General features: G+C 45.5%; 1 protein-coding gene across 1 annotated transcript in view; it reads right to left on the reverse strand.

Moving 5' to 3' along the window:
* Positions 1-644: 644 nt before the first annotated feature.
* The window catches only part of LOC138663609 (zinc finger protein 585A-like), an 87,891-nt gene continuing 68,859 nt past the window's right edge, over positions 645-19,676 (reverse strand). The window contains exon 7 of the mRNA XM_069749878.1: positions 645-3,414. Coding sequence (XP_069605979.1) covers positions 1,049-3,414 — 2,366 coding nt within the window. The 3' untranslated portion in view covers positions 645-1,048. The remainder of the gene's footprint in view (positions 3,415-19,676) is intronic.

The following is a 19,676-nucleotide window of genomic DNA, read 5'->3' on the forward strand; positions in this document are numbered from 1 at the left end:
GGGGGGGGGGGGTGCTACCTTATAGACAGGAAGGGGGCGCAAGATGGTAACAGCACACAACAAGATTAGGGCCCAGGATGGAAGCAGCACATACCAGGATGGAGACCATATGCCAATATAAATGCTCGCCACCCGGGCGTAGTACGGGTTCAATAGCTAGTTGACCTATATTCAAGCGTGACTAAACGAAAAAAAAAACTAAAATCACATATCATGTTTTCCAAAACAGTCAGAAAACTAGCCATATATTGGCAGATCATAGACTTCAAACTATATGTTTCGTAAGTTTCTAAGCCACTCCAATGTCAGGAATGGATAGTATGTGAAAATACAGTATATACTGCTCAAGGTACACTTAACTTTCAGAGATAATTTCCATACTCATACTAAGTAATTGCACTGATCTCCCAGACATTATGGTTGCACATATCCTTAGTCTTTAGAAAGATATTGCACTCATTCCCTGACAAACCACAGCATGGCCATTAGTTAGAAGCTGGTAATGATCTTTGGAGCAGGTAAGTTTCTGACACTGGAGTGGCTTATAAACTTACGAAGCATATAGTTTGATGACGTCTGGGATCTGCCTATATATGGCTAGTTTTCTGACTGTTTTGGATAACATGATACATGATTTTAGTTTCTTTTTGTCTAGTCTCGCTTGAATATAGGTCAATATTACATAAAGTCTCCTGATGAGTCATCTTTGGTGAGGACGACAAAATCTGTAGAAATGAGAGGCTTGGAGAGCGAGTGTGAATACGTCACCTCACACTATGTACTGAGCCGCGAGTTATATGTTTTTTCTATTAGTCACTTTCTGACTAACCTTCAGGGGGTGAATGGGTATAGTTTAACATTTGAAATTAATAACGTTTACTTTTATCCTTTTGTCAGCAAACATGAGGAATGACAAGAGACAACCCATTTAAGAAGATCCAATTTTGGTTAAAACGATTCCAACATCATGAACATAAAAAAGGCTTCCCCCTATGTGACATCTCTGATGTTTATTAACAGTTGATTTCCAAGTAAAATATTTCATACATTAAGAAAATGAAAAAGGCTTGTTCTTTGTGTGACTGCTCAGATGTCTAACAAGAAGCGCTTTCCGGTTAAAACATTTCCTGCATTCTGAACAGGAAAAAGGCTTCTTCCCTGTGTGAGCTCTCTGGTGGGTATCGAGAGCCGATTTCTGAATAAAACATTTCCCACATTCTGAACAGGAAAAAGGCTTCTCCCCAGTGTGAGCTCTCTGGTGGGTATCGAGAGCCGATTTCTGATTAAAACATTTCCCACATTCTGAACAGGAAAAAGGCTTGTCCCTTGTGTGAGTTCTCTGGTGGGTAACAAAATGTGATTTCTGTGAAAAATTTTTCCCACATTCTGAACATGAAAAAGGCTTCTCCCCTGTGTGAGCTCTCTGGTGGGTAATGAGAGACGATTTCTGATTAAAACATTTCCCACATTCTGAACAGGAAAAAGGCTTCTCCCCAGTGTGAGCTCTCTGGTGGGTATCGAGAGCCGATTTCTGATTAAAACATTTCCCACATTCTGAACAGGAAAAAGGCTTGTCCCTTGTGTGAGTTCTCTGGTGGGTAACAAAATGTGATTTCTGTGAAAATTTTTTCCCACATTCTGAACATGAAAAAGGCTTCTCCCCTGTGTGAGCTCTCTGGTGTTTATCGAGAGCCGATTTCTGAATAAAACATTTCCTGCATTCTGAACATGAAAAAGGCTTCTCCCCTGTGTGAGCTCTCTGGTGGGTAATGAGAGACGATTTCTGATTAAAACATTTCCCACATTCTGAACAGGAAAAAGGCTTCTCCCCAGTGTGAACTCTCTGGTGGGTATCGAGAGCCGATTTCTGATTAAAACAGTTCCCACATTCTGAACAGGAAAAAGGCTTGTCCCTTGTGTGAGTTCTCTGGTGGGTAACAAAATTAGATTTCTGTGAAAATTTTTTCCCACATTCTGAACATGAAAAAGGCTTCTCCCCTGTGTGAGCTCTCTGATGGGTATTGAGAGACCATTTCTGATTAAAACATTTCCCACATTCTGAACAGGAAAAAGGCTTCTCCCCAGTGTGAACTCTCTGGTGGGTATCGAGAGCCGATTTCTGATTAAAACATTTCCCACATTCTGAACAGGAAAAAGGCTTGTCCCTTGTGTGAGTTCTCTGGTGGGTAACAAAATGTGATTTCTGTGAAAATTTTTTCCCACATTCTGAACATGAAAAAGGCTTCTCCCCTGTGTGAGCTCTCTGGTGTTTATCGAGAGCCGATTTCTGAATAAAACATTTCCCACATTCTGAACATGAAAAAGGCTTCTCCCCTGTGTGAGCTCTCTGGTGGGTAATGAGAGACGATTTCTGATTAAAACATTTCCCACATTCTGAACAGGAAAAAGGCTTCTCCCCAGTGTGAGCTCTCTGGTGGGTATCGAGAGCCGATTTCTGATTAAAACATTTCCCACATTCTGAACAGGAAAAAGGCTTGTCCCTTGTGTGAGTTCTCTGGTGGGTAACAAAATGTGATTTCTGTGAAAATTTTTTCCCACATTCTGAACATGAAAAAGGCTTCTCCCCTGTGTGAGCTCTCTGGTGTTTATCGAGAGCCGATTTCTGAATAAAACATTTCCCACATTCTGAACATGAAAAAGGCTTCTCCCCTGTGTGAGCTCTCTGGTGGGTAATGAGAGACGATTTCTGATTAAAACATTTCCCACATTCTGAACAGGAAAAAGGCTTCTCCCCGGTGTGAACTCTCTGGTGGGTATCGAGAGCCGATTTCTGATTAAAACATTTCCCACATTCTGAACAGGAAAAAGGCTTGTCCCTTGTGTGAGTTCTCTGGTGGGTAACAAAATTAGATTTCTGTGAAAATTTTTTCCCACATTCTGAACATGAAAAAGGCTTCTCCCCTGTGTGAGCTCTCTGGTGGGTATTGAGAGACCATTTCTGATTAAAACATTTCCCACATTCTGAACAGGAAAAAGGCTTCTCCCCAGTGTGAACTCTCTGGTGGGTATCGAGAGCCGATTTCTGATTAAAACATTTCCCACATTCTGAACAGGAAAAAGGCTTGTCCCTTGTGTGAGTTCTCTGGTGAGTAACAAAATGTGATTTCCATGTAAAATATTTCCCACATTCGGAACATGAAAATGGCTTCTTTGCTTTAGGAGCAGTTTGTTTTTTATTGCCTCTTTTTGGACTTTGATTTTCCTTAGCAGTGGGTAATGAATCAGAAGATGGGACCTGTTTCATAGGATCAGATGACAGATCTTTGCTGTGAATGGATGATGGTATATCTGGAGTAATAGCAATCACTTCAGTTGTATCTTGTAGGATCTCAAGATCATCAGATTTAAAAATTGAAGATGTCAGCTCTCCCTCTAATCTCCTGGTACAGTCATCTGGTAAGATAAAAAAAAACTTTTTGAATAAAATGTCATTGAGTTTTATATTTTTGAACATTTCTACTTAAACTGTCCATAAAAATGGCAAGCTATGTAAAAAACTTTAATTATTAACCAAGACAATGACAGTCTTGCAGTGTGCTCAAACAACATTTAGGTTCCCTGTATTTAGCAATACTATAGTGAGAAAAACCCATTTAACCCCTTAACGACCGCCGATACGCCTTTTAACGGCGGCAGTTAAGGGTACTTAAACCACAGCAACGTTAATTAACGGTGCTGTGAAAAAAGTGAAGAGTGCCCCCCAGAGTCGGATTTTCTCTGGAGTCTCGTTGCCGGGGGTAGCCGAGACCCCAGAGAACATGATTCCGGGTTTTTTTACCGACCCCCGAGTTGCGATCGCCGGTAATTAACCGTTTGCCGGCGATCGCAAAAAAAACAAACAAACGCGATTTCCCTTTTAATTTCTCTGTCCTGGGATGTGATCGCACATCAGAGGACAGAGAAATGGGGTCCCCGATAGCCCCCCGATACTCACCTGACGTGCGCCCGCCGGCCGGCACCCGGAGGATCTTTGGGGTCTCGGCTGCCGGGGGTAGCCGAGACCTCAAAGAACATGATCGGGGTTGGTTCTTACCGACCCCTGTTTTGCGATCGCCGGTAATTAACCGTTTACTGGCGGTCACAAAAAAAAAAAAAAAAGCGATCTGTCATTCTTTGTCCTTTGATGTGATCGCACATCAGAAGACCGAGAAATAGGGGGATTTGGGGACCCTATCATACTTACAGGTGTCCCTGGGTCCTCCTGCGTCCCCTCCTACCCGCCGGCTTCTTCATATGGAAAAAAAATGGCGGTCGCATGCGCAGTGCACCCGCCATCTGCCGGCCGGCAGGAGAGAGGAGTTAGGGCTAAAATTAGGGTTAGGGTTAGAATTGGGGCTAAATTTAGGGTTAGGGCTAAATTTAGGGTTAGGGCTAGGGTTAGGCTTCTGTCACACTTGCGTCGGTACGGGGCCGTCGCAATTTATTGGCCCGACGTACCGACGCACGCTGTGAAAATTGTGCACAACGTGGGCAGCGGATGCAGTTTTTCAACGCATCCGCTGCCCAGTCTATGTCCTGGGGAGGAGAGGGCAGAGTTACGGCCACGCATGCGCATAAATGGCGGACGTGACGTACAAAAAAAAGGTTACATTGAACGTTTTTTTTTGTGACGACGGTCCGCCAAAACACAACGGATCCAGTGCACGACGGACGTGACATGTGGCCATCTGTCGGCAATACAAGTCTACGAGCAAAAAAGGCATCCTACGGGCACATTTGCAGGATCCGTTTTTGTCCAAAACAACGGATTGCGACGGATGCCACACGACGCAAGTGTGAAAGTAGCCTTAGGGCTAGGGTTAGGGTTGGGGCTAAAGTTAGGGCTAGGGTTAGGGCTAGGGTTGGGGCTAAAGTTAGGGTTAGGGTTGAGGCTAAAGTTAGGGTTAGAGTTAGGATTAGGGTTTGGATTAGGGTTGGTACTAGGGTTACGTTTTGGATTAGGGTTAGGTTTGGGATTAGGGTTAAGGTTTGGGTTGGGATTAGGGGTGTATTGGGATTAGGTTTAGGTTTGAGGTTAGGGTTGAGATTAGGGGTGTGTTGGATTTAGGGTTTTGATTAGGGTTATGGTTAGGGTTGAGATTAGGGTTGTTTTGGGGTTAGGGTTGTGATTATTGTTAGGGTTGTGATTAGGATTATGGATCGGGTTGGGTTAGGGGTGTGTTGGGGTTAGGGTTGGAGTTAGAATTGGAGGGTTTCCACTGTTTAGGTACATCAGGAGGTCTCCAAACACGACAGACAATTTTGCACTCAAAAAGTCAAATGGTGCTCCCTCCCTTCTGAGCTCTACCGTGCGCCCAAACAGTGGTTTACCCCCGCATATGGGGCATCAGCGTACTCGGGATAAATTGGACAACAACTTTTGGGGTACAATTTCTCCTGTTACCCTTGTGAAAAAAACTTGGGGGCTAAAAAAAATCCTTTTTGTGAAAAAAAATATATATTTTCACGACTCTGCATTATAAACTTCTGTGAAGCACTTGGGCATTCAAAGTTCTCACCACACATCTAGATAAGTTCCTTGGGGGGTCTAGTTTCCAAAATGGGGTCACTTGTGGGGGGTTTCCACTGTTTAGGCACATCAGAGGCTCTCTAAACGTGACATGGCATCCAATCTCAATCATCCAGCCAATTCTGCATTGAAAAAGTCAAACGGCGCTCCTTCACTTCCAAGCTCTGCGGTGCGCCCAAACAGTGGTTTACCCCCACATATGGGGTATCGGCGTACTCAGGAGAAATTGCACAACAAAATTTATAGTTAAATTTCTGTTTTTACACTTGTGAAAATAAAAAACAAAAGGTTCTGAGGTAAAAAGTTTGCAAAAAAAAGTTAAATGTTCATTTCTTCCTTCCATATTGTTTCGTTTCTTGTGAAGCACGTAAAGGGTTAACCCCTTTCTGACCTCGGATGGGATAGTACGTCCGAGGTCAGATCCCCTGCTTTGATGCGGGCTCCGGTGGTGAGCCCGCATCAAAGCCGGGACATGTCAGCTGTTTTGAACAGCTGACATGTGCCCGCAATAGGCGCGAGCAGAATCGCGATCTGCCCGCGCCTATTAACTAGTTAAATGCCGCTGTCAAACGCACACAGCGTATTTAACTACCGCATCCGGCCGGGCGGCCGGAAATGACGGCATCGCCGACCCCCGTCACATGATCGGAGGTCGGCGATGCTTCTTCATTGTAACCATAGAGGTCCTTGAGACCTCTATGGTTACTGATCGCCGGTAGCTGTGAGCGCCACGCTGTGGTCGGCGCTCACAGCACACCTGATTTTCTGCTACGTAGCAGCGAACAGCAGATCGCTGCTATGTAGCAGAGGCGATCGTGCTGTGCCTGCTTCTAGCCTCCCATGGAGGCTATTGAAGCATGGCAAAAGTAAAAAAAAATAAAAAATAAAAAATGTGAAAAAAATAAAAAAATATAAAAGTTTAAATCACCCCCCTTTCGCCCCAATCAAAATAAATCAATAAAATAAAATCAAATCTACACATATTTGGTATCGCCACGCTCAGAATCGCCAGATCTATCAATTATCGCTAAACAGTGAAGCGAGAAAAAAATTTGAAACGCCAGAATTACGTTTTTTTGGTCGCCGTGAAATTGCATTAAAATGCAATAACGGGCGATCAAAAGAACGTATCTGCACCAAAATGCTATCATTAAAAACGTCATCTCGGCACACAAAAAATAAGCCCTCAACCGACCCCAGATCATGAAAAATAGAGACGCTACGAGTATCGGAAAATGGCACCATTTTTTTTTTTTTAGCAAAGTTTGGAATTTTTTTTCTTTAACATTTCCCACATGTCGGCTTTACATCAGCATCATTTGTAAAATGTTATTTTATTTTGTTATCATTTTAGGAAGTTTAAAAATGTCACAGCAATTGTTCATTTTTTCAAGGAAATTTAATAAATTTATTTTTTTAGGGACTTATCCATGTTTGAAGTGACTTTCGGGGTCTCATATATTGGGAAACCCCCAAACGTGATACCATTTTAAAAACAGCACCCCCTGACATATCGAAAACTGCTGTCAGGTAGTTTATTAACCCTTCAGGTGCTTTATAGGAATTAATGCAAAGTGCTATGACAGAAGTGAAAATGTGTATTTTTATTACCTAAATGCCTCTAACTTCTGAACAGATTACTACAGCAATCAGACTCTAAGGCCGCTATTTGGTCATGAATTGCCATCGCAAACATCAGGACCACACAATCATGATCTGAGGGCACCAATTGGGATAAAGAGGAAGCCCCCACACTATGTTAACCATATATAATGATGTAGTCACTATTTACAGCAGCATCTAAGGGGCTAAACAGATTTGGACGGCGCAAACACTGATCGTGGCTGATGCAGAAAGTTGTCAGCTATAGTGTACAGCCGACAGCTGCTAGATTATTAACTGTATGGGGAGGTTATTCTCTTTTATGTCAGGTCAGTTAACCCCTTCCCGACCTGTGACACAGCGTATGCGTCATGAAAGTCGGTGCCAATCCGACCTGTGACGCATATGCTGTGTCACAGAATGATCGCGTCCCTGCAGATCGGGTGAAAGGGTTAACTCCCATTTCACCCGATCTGCAGGGACAGGGGGAGTGGTAGTACAGCCCAGGGGGGGTGGCTCCACCCCCCCGTGGCTACGATCGCTCTGATTGGCTGTTGAAAGTGAAACTGCCAATCAGAGCGATTTGTAATATTTCACCTATTAAAACTGGTGAAATATTACAATCCAGCCATGGCCGATGCTGCAATATCATCGGCCATGGCTGGAAGCACTGGTCTGCCCCCCCCCCCCCACCCCACCGATCGCCCCCCCCAAGCCACCGATCTGTACACAGCTCCGCTCCCCCCCATCCTCCTGTCCGCTCCCCCCGTGCTCTTGTCCGCTCACCCCCGTGCTCCAATCCCACCCCCGTTCTCCAACCACCTCCCCTGCAACCCGATCCACCCCCCCTGCACTCCGATCCACCCCCCGGTGCGCCAATCCACCCCCCCTCGTGCTCCGATCCACCCCCCCGTGCTCCGATCCACCCGCCCGTGCTCTGATTTACACCCCCATGCTCCGATCCACCCCCCCCCTCCGTGCTCCCCCCCACCCCATCATACTTACCGAGCCTCCCGTGGTCCGTCCGTCTTCTTTCCTGGGCGCCGCCATCTTCCAAAATGGCGGGCGCATGCGTAGTGCGCCCGCCGAATCGGCCGGCCGGCAGATTCGTTTCAAGTGCATTTTGATCACTGCGATAAAACCTATCAGTGATCAAAATAAAAAAAATACTGAATGACCCCCCCCCCCCTTTGTCACCCCCATAGGTAGGGACAATAATAAAATAAAGAATTTTTTTTTTTTCCACTAAGGTTGGGTTAAGAACTAGGGTTAGGGTTAGGGTTTCGGTATGTGCACACGTATTCTGGTCCTCTGCGGATTTTTCCGCTGCGGATTTGATAAATCCGCAGTGCTAATCCGCTGCGGATTTATGGCAGATTTACCGTGGTTTTTCTGCGCATTTCACTGCAGTTTTACAACTGCGATTTTCTATTGGAGCAGTTGTAAAACCGCTGCGGAATCCGCAGAAAGAAGCGACATGTACAGCGATTTTTGCTTCCCATAGGTTTACATTGAACTGTAAACTCATGGGAAACTGCTGCGGATCCGCAGCGTTTTCCACAGCGTGTGCACATACCTTTAGAATTGGGCCATGTGCACACGGTGCGGATTCGCTGCAGTGTTCCATCAGGTTTACAGTACCATGTAAACCTATGGAAAACCAAATCCGCTGTGCCCATGGTGCGGAAAATACCGCGCAGGAACGCTGCGTTGTATTTTCCGCAGCAAGTCAATTCTTTGTGCGGATTCCGCAGCGTTTTACACCTGTTCCTCAATAGGAATCCGCAGGTGAAATCCGCACAAAAAACACTGGAAATCCACGGTAAATCCGCAGGTAAAACGCAGTGCCTTTTACCCGCGGATTTTTCAAAAATGATGCTGAAAAATCTCACACGAATCCGCAACGTGGGCACATAGCCTTAGGGTTGGGGTTAGGGTTGTGGTTAGGGGTGTGTTGGGGTTAGGGTTGTGATTAGGTTATGGCTACAGTTGGGATTAGGGTTAGGGGTGTGGGGGGGTTACTGTTGGAGGTAGAATTGAGGGGTTTCCATGGTTTAGGCACATCAGGGGTCTCCAAACCCAACATGGCGCCACCATTGATTCCAGCCAATCTTGTATTCAAAAAGTCAAATGGTGCTCCCTCACTTCCGAGCCCCGACGTGTGCCCAAACAGTGGTTTACCCCCACATATGGGGTACCAGCATACTCAGAACAAACTGCGCAACAATTACTGGGGTCCAATTTCTCCTGTTACCCTTGTGAAAATAAAAAAATGCTTGCTAAAACATCATTTTTGAGGAAAGAAAAATGATTTTTTATTTTCACGGCTCTGCGTTGTAAACGTCTGTGAAGCACTTGGGGGTTCAAAGTGCTCACCACATATCTAGAGAAGTTCCTTTCGGGGTCTAGTTTCTAAAATGGGGTCACTTGTGGGGGGTTTCTACTGTTTAGGCACACCAGGGGCTCTGCAAACGCAACGTGACACCCGCAGACCATTCCATCAAAGTCTGCATTTCAAAAGTCACTACTTCCCTTCTGATCCCCGACGTGTGCCCAAACACTGGTTTACCCCCACACAAGGGGTATCAGCGTACTCAGGAGAAACTGGACAACAACTTTTGGGGTCCAATTTCTCCTGTTACCCTTGGGAAAATAAAAAATTGCAGGCTAAAAGATCATTTTTGAGAAAATAATTTTTTTTTTATTTTCATGGCTCTGCGTTTTAAACTTCTGTGAAGCACTTGGGGGTTCAAAGTCCTCACCACACATCTAGATTAGTTCCTTTGGGGGTCTAGTTTCCAAAATGGGGTCATTTGTGGGGGATCTCCAATGTTTAGGCACACAGGGGCTCTCCAAACGTGACATGGTGTTCGCTAATGATTGGAGCGAATTTCCATTTAAAAAGCCAAATGGCGTGCCTTTCCTTCCGAGCCCTGCCGTGCGCCCAAACAGTGGTTTACCCCCACATATGGGGTATCAGCGTACTCAGGACAAACTGGACAACAACATTTGGGGTCCAATTTCTCCTATTACCCTTGGCAAAATAGGAAATTCCAGGCTAAAAAAATCATTTTTGAGGAAAGAAAAATTATTTTTTATTTTCATGGCTCTGCGTTATAAACTTCTGTAAAGCACCTGGGGGTTTAAAGTGCTCAATATGCATCTAGATAAGTTCCTTGGGGGGTCTAGTTTCCAAAATGGGGTCACTTGTGGGGGAGCTCCAATTTTTAGGCACACGGGGGCTCTCCAAACGTGACATGGTGTCCGCTAAAGAGTGGAGCCAATTTTTCATTCAAAAAGTCAAATGGCGCTCCTTCCCTTCCAAGCCCTGCCATGCGCCCAAACACTGGTTTACCCCCACACCTGGGGTATCAGCGTACTCAGGAGAAACTGGACAACAACTTTTGGGGTCCAATTTCTCCTGTAACCCTTGGGAAAATAAAAAATTCTGGGCTAAATAATTATTTTTGAGGAAAGAAAACGTATTTATTATTTTCACGGCTCTGCGTTATAAACTTCTGTGAAGCACTTGGGGGTTCAAAGTGCTCACCACACATCTAGATAAGTTCCTTTCGGGGTCTAGTTTCCAAAATGGGGTCACTTGTGGGGGGTTTCTACTGTTTAGCCACATCAGGGGCTCTGCAAACGCAACGTGACGCCCGCAGAGCATTCCATCAAAGTCTGCATTTCAAAACGTCACTACTTCACTTGGGGTGTCTAGTTTCCAAAATGGGGTCACTTGTGGGGGAGCTCCAATTTTTAGGCGCACGGGGGCTCTCCAAACGTGACATGGTGTCCGCTAAAGAATGGAGCCAATTTTTCATTCAAAAAATCAAATGGCGCTCCTTCCCTTCCAAGCCCTGCCGTGCACCCAAACAGTGGTTTACCCCTACATATGAGGTATCAGCATACTCAAGACAAATTGGACAACAACTTTCGTGGTTCAGTTTCTCCTTTTACCATTGTGAAATCAAAAAAATTGTTGCTAAAAGATAATTTTTGTGACTAAAAAGTTAAATGTTCATTTTTTCCTTCCATGTTGCTTCTGATGCTGTGAAGCACCTGAAGGGTTAATAAACTTCTTGAATGTGGTTTTGTGCACCTTGAGGGGTGCAGTTTTTAGAATGGTGTCACTTTTGGGTATTTTCAGCCATATAGACCCTGTAAAGTGACTTCAAATGTAAGGTGGTCCCTAAAAAAAAATGGTTTTGTAAATTTCATTGTAAAAATGAGAAATTGCTGGTCAAATTTTAACCCTTATAACTTCCTAGCAAAAAAAATTTTTGTTTCCAAAATTGTGCTGATGTAAAGTATACATGTGGGAAATGTTATTTATTAACTATTTTGTGTCACATAACTCTCTGGTTTAACAGAATAAAAATTCAAATTGTGAAAATTGCGAAATTTTCAAAATTTTTGCCATATTTCCGTTTTTATCACAAATAAACGCATAATTTATTGACCTAAATTTACCACTAACATGAAGCCCAATATGTCACAAAAAAACCATCTCAGAACCGCTAGGATCCGTTGAAGCGTTCCTGACTTATTACCTCATAAAGGGACACTGGTCAGAATTGCAAAAAACGGCCAGGTCATTAAGGTCAAAATAGGCTGGGTCATGAAGGGGTTAAAAGATGTATTGGCTGTCATTAAGGGGTTAAAGAGAACTGTGTATAAGGCCGGTTTCACACGTCCTGATATTTCCGGCACCGGAAGAAAAAACGGTACCAGAGATGTCCATGTTTGTAATACTTGTGGCACACATGTGGCAACCGTGTGTCGCTCGTGTGCAGCATCAGTACCACATGGATGGCTGGCAGGGAAGAAGCGCTACAGTAAGCACTGTTCCCAGGCAGCGGGTGCTGAAGATGCTCTCATCATTCTCCCCTGCTCTGCCAGTGAGGAGAATTATGAGAGTTATATTAAAGTCAGAATGATGACAGCAGGTGGGGGCTTTTGGGACTATTACTCCCATTAACCTACACCTGCTGCCGCTAAGAACAGTGACACCAGGAGCGAGTGATTGGGGTATTTCTTACCCGCCACCTGCGCTATAACTAAATAAATTAACATAACACCCAGACAGCGTGCCTGCTGCCGGGGTGTTATTATGGTGCCACCCACAGAGAGGGAAACGTCAGGTTTAAGGAGGTTAGTAGATGGTGGGAGCAGAAGAAGTTCAGTTTTGGAGAGGTTGAGTTTCAAATAGAGAGCGGACATGATGTCAGAGACTGCAGACAGACAGTCAGTGATGTTCTGTAGTACAGCAGGAGTAAGGCCAGGGGATGACGTATATAGTTGTGCGTCGTCGGCATAAAGATGGTACTGAAGGCCAAATCTACTGATGGTCTGTCCAATTGGGGCTGTGTAGAGGGAGAAGAGAAGGGGGCCAAGGACTGAGCCCTAAGGTACCCCGACAGTGAGGAAGAGGAGATGAAGTAGATCCAGAGCACAGAACACTGAAGGAGCGGTCAGAAAGATAGGAGGAGAACCAGGAGAGAGTAGTGTCCTTAATGCCAAGTGCCTGGAGCCTAGAGAGTAAGAGAGGGTGGTCAACAGTGTCGAAAGCTGCAGAAAGATTGAGAAGAATGAGCAGAGAGTGGTCACCGTTACATTTTGCTGTCAGAAGGTCGTTGGTCACTTTGACGAGTGCAGTTTCTGTCGAGTGTAGGGGGCGGAAGCCGAACTGTGAAGGGTCTAGGAGGGAGTGAATGGAGAGGTAACGGGTAAGGCGGGAGTAGACTAGGCACTCCAAGAGTTTAGAGATGAAGGGGAGATTGGAGACCGGTCTGTAGTTGTTTGTGCAGGATGGGTCGAGGGTGGGTGTTTTTAGTAACGGAGTAATGATAGAGTGTTTGAAGGAGGACGGGAAAATGCCTGAGGAGAGTGAGAGATTAAAGATTGTAGTTAGGTGAGTAGTGACGGCTGGAGAGAGAGACTGGAGGAGATGAGAGGGAATGGGTCGGTAGAGAATGTAGTCGGACGAGAAGAAGAGAGGAGCCTGGAGACTACTTCTTCTTCTGTGATGGGATCAAATGCGGAGAGTGAGCCAGGGCTGTTTTACTCTGTGTTTGGAGGTTCTGAGGGTGAGGGGAGCTACTTGGTCTAGGGTGCTTCTAAGAGTGTCATTGAAGTGATGTACAGCCAGATCAGGACAGAAAAAAGAGGAGATTGGGGACAGTGATGAGTGTAAGGAGTCTGAAAGTGTATGAGGATTAATGGCTTGTAGATTTCTGACTGAATGGTAGGTAGGAGGGTGCTGGGGTGAGCGAGGATTTGTGAGCATGAAGGAGAGAATGTTGTGGTCAGAGAGGGGAAGCGGTGAGTTATTTAGGTAGGAGATTGAACACAGCTGGACAAAGACCAGGTCAAGGGTGTTACCGTCCTTGTGTGTCTCAGAGGTTGAGAGCTGTGAGAGGCCGAGCGAAGTGGTTAGTGATAGAAGCTGGGATGCAGATGTAGAAGTGGGGTTGTTTATGGGGATGTTGAAGTCTCCCAGGATAAGGGTTGGGAGTTCTGAGGACATGAAGTGTGGCAGCCAGGCAGAGAAATGGTCCAGGAAGTGGGTGGGTGAGCCTGGGGGCCGGTATATGACCGCTACTCTGAGGGAGAGGGGACGGAAGAGCCTGATTGTGTGGACCTCAAAAGAAGGGAATGAGAGTGATGGAGTTGGTGGGATGATCTGGAAGGTGCATTGTGGGGAGAGGAGTATGCCAACTCCACCCCCAGGTCTGTTTGTGGGTCTCGGGGAATGGGAGAATTGTAGGCCACCATGGGAAATGGCAGCAGGGGAGACCATGTCAGAATCCTGGATCCAGGTTTCAGTGAGGGCAAATAGATTTAGAGAGTTGTTCAGAAAGTAGTTGTGCAGGAAAGGAAGCTTGTTACATACAGACCGTGAATTCCAAAGGGCACAATTAAAAGAAGGAGATGAGGGAGTGCAAGTAATATTAATAAGGTTAGAATGGTTTTGATGTGAGGTAGGGTAGCAGTTGAGGTTGTGGGATGGTAGACCAGGGTTGAGTGAGAGGTCTCCCGAAATCAGTAGGAGTAGGACGATAAAAAGCAAGAAGTTTTTGGAATTGTAAGAAGTTTTTTTGTGCAGTGTGTTTTGGCAAGTTGGACTGAGGTTTTTCAGGAAGGTGAGAAGTGCATGGGAGCTGTACATGGGAGAGGGAAAGAGTGAGGAGCTGATGTATATGAGTCGTGATGGAGGGGGGATTGGTCGGTGGGTGTGGATTGCAAGGGAACACAGGAGGATAGGAATAAAGCACATGGGTAAAAGAAAGAGCAGAGTGTGGGTTACCTGACTCCTGCCCTGACTAACTGCCATGGAATAACTGCTATAACTTGATGCTTAGCTAATGCGATGCTTTGCTAAATGCGTGCGACCCCACACTTGCACCCCTAAGAATGAATAGGCCCCCAGTGCAGGGAGAGGCCAGCGGGATTATGGGAGCTGGTTAGTTATAAATTAGGGACAGTTGCTCAACACATCCTGGTGTGGATAGATGATCAAAGATGCAATCCTGATAACATCTCTATACTAACACCTCTTCTGTGATAAGCATCTACAGAGACCCCCCCTGGAGCTACAACAGTGAGTACTGATAACCATGTAACTGATGATGAATTCTAGCACAGGAGTTGAATGACATAAAATTACCATTCAGGGTGCTAGCTGACACACAGAAAATCATTGCAAGATACAGAGCATTCAGGATCCAGGGAGAGCTGGGGATATTCACTGCATACCATTCAGGGCGCTAGCTGGCACACAGAAAATCATTGCAAGATACAGAGCAAGACTAATAAAAGACTTTATTCTGGCTGCGTCTTTATTTACCATGTAACTATGGTGTTATTAATAGAAATACACCTATCCATTACTAATCCGTGGGCTTGATGTCACCTGACAATGTAAAGGTGACAACAACCCCACAAATATGAACCCCACTTGCCACCGCTACAGGGCAAGTGGGAAGAGTCGGGCAAAGTGCCAGAATTAGTGCATCTAATAAATGTATCTTTTCTGGGTAGCTGTGGGCTGGTTAATGTTTAATCTGTATTTGTAGTTTTCAGTTAATGAGATTCTCATGCTTCAGGGTGGTGTTGTGGGCGTGGCTGTGGGTTGGACTGTGGGCGGGGCTTTATGTGGTGCTCTGCGTACATATTCATCTGTATTGGCTTATGACAGGTCACTGATCCTTCAGTGACCTGCCCCCTATTTTACTTAAAAAATTACATCCAGCAAAATGTCACCGGCGATGGAGGCGCCTGCGCAGTAGCATCTATAAGTAAGAGATACGGTAGATGCTACTGGACAGTCACTGCCAGTGTCATTTGTAAAAAAAAATTTCTAAGCCTCACAATAGCCACCATATTATAGGCATCATCAACAATAATATCAACACTATTATATGCATTACGTAAAATAGGGGGCAGGTCACTGAGGGATCAGTGTCATAAGTCAATACAGATGAATATGTATGCAGAGCAACACATAACACATTGCTCACAGCCCCACCAACAGTCCCCGTCCCAAAACACGAGAATCTCATTAACTGAAAACTACAAATAACGATTAAACAACAACCACAAGATGGATTTCATCACCAGGTATCAATGTAATCAGTATAACGGCACTGACCTGACACTGTGTGTAGGTTACTGTGCACAATCCTGCTGACAGGTTCCCTTTAAATTTAGATCTTACGCCTTTGGAAGAGGCAATAAAGAGCTTTTTTTCAAGACTATCAGGGAGATACAGACTCACATTAGTCAGGAAGGGCGATCCCACCACAATCAAACTATCATACTGAATGAACAGGTAAAAAAAGACATAGAATTAAAAAAAGTTACATCCCCAACAACAACGTATGTAAGAGGGGAGGACACTAAACCGGAGTTGCACTCATTTATGGTGGACCATTAGCGCTACTATGAGTCCTGACCAAAAAAGTAGAAAATGTATTAGCGCCCCCATTTCAGGAGAGATTGTGCAGTAATCTGAATTCCTTAGGATGGAAAACATAATGGAATTCATGACGTCTAAATAAATCTATGAAATCAGGGCTCGAGCCATGCCAACACATCTCCTGCAGTCTTGAATAAATGTTTATTACAGCCATCAGCCATGTACAGCTTAGAGATATACCATGTGTGATGTAGTGACCCATGCTGTAGCCAGGGGGCGCTGTATGTGTGCTCCTCAGGATACGCATGGAGGCGTAACTGGGTTTGTGAAACAGTGTTCGGCATGATTGTAAATGGCAGTGTCGCAGAGGGAGCCTTCGCTGTAAGCCAGTATTGTTATTCTGGGACTTGTAGTTGTGTTTGTATAGCTTTAAAGGGAGACTTAGAGGGTTAATGGGAGAGCTGGGCAGGTCTGACTAACCACACACACCTCTGATGTCTGATGTCTGATATGAATGATGATCGCTGCTATGTAGCAGAGGCGATCGAGCTGTGCCAGCTTCTAGCCTCCTATGGAGGCTATTGAAGCATGGCAAAAGTTTTTTAAAAAATGTAAAAAAAATAAAAAAAAATATAAAAGTTTAAATCACCCCCCTTTCGCCCCATTCAAAATAAATCAATAAAAAATAAATAAATAAAACCTACACATATTTGGTATCACCACGTTCAGAATCGCCCGATCTATCAATAAAAAAAAGTATTAACCTGATCGCTAAACGGCGTAGCGAGAAAAAAATTTGAAACACCAGAATTACGTTTTTTTGGTCGCCGCGACATTGCATTTAAATGCAATAACGGGCAATCAAAAGAACGTATCTGCACAAAAATGGTATCATTAAAAACGTCATCTCGGCACGCAAAAAATAAGCCCTCAACTGACCCCAGATCATGAAAAATGGAGACGCTACGGGTATCGGAAAATGGCGCAATTTTTTCTTTTTTAGCAAAGTTTGGAATTTTTTTTCACTACTTAGATAAAATAGAACCTAGACATGTTTGGTGTCTATGAACTCGGAATGACCTGGAGAATCATAATGGCAGGTCAGTTTTAGCATTTAGTTAACTTAGCAAAAAAGCCAATCAAAAAACAAGTGTGGGATTGCACTTTTTTGCAATTTCACCGCACTTGGAATTTTTTTCCCGCTTTCTAGTACAAGACATGCTAAAACCAATGATGTCGTTCAAAAGTACAACTTGTTTTGCAAAAAATAAGCCCTCACATGGCCATATTGACGGAAAAATAAAAAAGTTATGGCTCTGGGAAGGAGGGAAGTGAAAAACGAATGCGGAAAAATGGAAAATCCCAAGGTCATGAAGGGGTTATTAAAGGAGGAAATTAGGAAAAAAAATTGAAGCAAAAGACGTGGTCAACTCTGTACTTAATATCCCCTATCCTGGTATATATGGTCCCCTCATCCCCATTCTGATGCACATGGCCACCTCATCCCTACGCTGGTTTGCATGGCTCCATCCCCATCCTGGTATGCAGGGCCCCCCATCTCGTCCTAGTATGCAGGGTGCCTCATCCCTATCCTGGTATGCATGGTCCTATCATCTCCATCCTGGTATGCAGGGCCCCCTCATCCTTATCCTGGTATGCATGGTCCTATCATCCCTATCCTGGTATGCAGGGCCCCCTCTACCTTATCCTGGTATGCATGGTCCTATCATCCTTATCCTGGTATGCAGGGCCCCCTAATCCTTATACTGGTATGCATGGTCCTATCATCTCTATCCTGGTATGCAGGGCTCCCTCATCCTTATCCTGGTATGCATGGTCCTATCATCCCCATCCTGGTATGCAGGGCCCCCCATCTCGTCCTAGTATGCAGGGTGCCTCATCCCTATCCTGGTATGCATGGTCCTATCATCTCCATCCTGGTATGCAGGGCCCCCTCATCCTTATCCTGGTATGAATGGTCCTATCATCTCTATCCTGGTATGCAGGGCTCCCTCATCCTTATCCTGGTATGCATGGTCCTATCATCCTTATCCTGGTATGCATGGTCCTATCATCCCTATCCTGGTATGCAGGGCCCCCCATCTCGTCCTAGTATGCAGGGTGCCTCATCCCTATCCTGGTATGCATGGTCCTATCATCTCCATCCTGGTATGCAGTGCCCCCTCATCCTTATCCTGGTATGCATGGTCCCATCCCTATCCTGGTATGCAGGGCCCCCATCTCGTCCTGGTATGCAGGGCCCCATCCTTATAAGTGACCCCCCACCCCCATTCCTATCCTGGTTTGCATGGCCCCATCAGAAAACAATGAAAAAAAAACCACTTACCTACCTGGCGCTCCCTCTGAGCCTCCTGCTCCAGTGCCAGCAACTGCTTTATGCTTGTAAGCAGTGCAGAGAACAGTGAGTATTCATGAATATTAATTTCTCTTAAGTATCAGCACACGTGACCGCCGGTAGCAGCAGGAAGTCAGCGGCTGACACTGAGCGTTACTGAACAGCAATGAATACTAACTACTCTTTGCGTGCACAGTTCCGGTGAGTATTCCGGCAGCTGTGGTCTGCTTGTGTGTACAAGCATATAGCAGTTGCTGAGAGCGGAACAGAACGCTGCGAGGGAGCCCGGGTAGGTAAGTGTAATAGAAAAACAGAAAAACTTTTCAGCTCACCCAGTAGAAACATTCATCTGTAGTGCACATAATGTCCGAGCAAGGAAAAAACATCTCTGTCTGATGTTGAAACTTGTGCACATGGAAAGAAAAATCCAGCTCCAGGCATAAAAAATATCAAAAATGTATTTAAACATAATAAAATATAGAAAACTGCTGACAAGCGAAAAATTACATCACTTGGATGGAAGCGACCATGTAGTCGCTGGACGCGTTTCAAGCACAAACGGAGACCTTAGACTTCAGCCTTAGCCTGGGCTACGGCTCAGATTGCCCGCCGCCATCAGGGTATTACTGCCATGACTGGCGCATGGGCCCGGTGGGCAGAGGGGGCCCGCATCAGGCCCCATCTCATCTGCTCACCGGGCCCCTACCGGCGCTGCGGCAGTTAAACGCTATTGATGTGCGGGCGCGCGCCTGCACCTCAATAGTTAACAGCCGCCAGCCGTGAGGCTGGCAGCTGACATCAGCCGCAGCGCGCACATTGCCGGCGTCTGACGTCATTGTCAGTCGTCGGCGAGTGCGCCCTGCTGGAAGGAGCTGCTTTGCCGAAGGAGCGCGGACAGGTAAGGAGAACGCTTTTTTTTTTTTTTTTTTTTAATTGCGAACGGCAATCCGGGGGGCCCGGGCCAGAATGCTGGACACACTGGGGGCAATATGCTGGAGAAACTGGAGGCAGAGATGCTGGAGACACTGGGGCAGATTGCTGGACACACTGGGGGCAATATGCTGAACACACTGGGGGCAGATTGCTGGACACACTGGGGGCAGATTGCTGGACACACTGGGGGCAATATGCTGGACACACTGGGGGGCAATCCGGGGGGCCCGGGCCAGAATGCTGGACACACTGGGGGCAATATGCTGGAGACACTGGAGGCAGAGATGCTGGAGACACTGGGGCAGATTGCTGGACACACTGGGAACAATATGCTG

The sequence above is a fragment of the Ranitomeya imitator genome, chromosome 2, assembly GCF_032444005.1.
Source record: "Ranitomeya imitator isolate aRanImi1 chromosome 2, aRanImi1.pri, whole genome shotgun sequence".
NCBI classification, from domain to species: domain Eukaryota; kingdom Metazoa; phylum Chordata; class Amphibia; order Anura; family Dendrobatidae; genus Ranitomeya; species Ranitomeya imitator.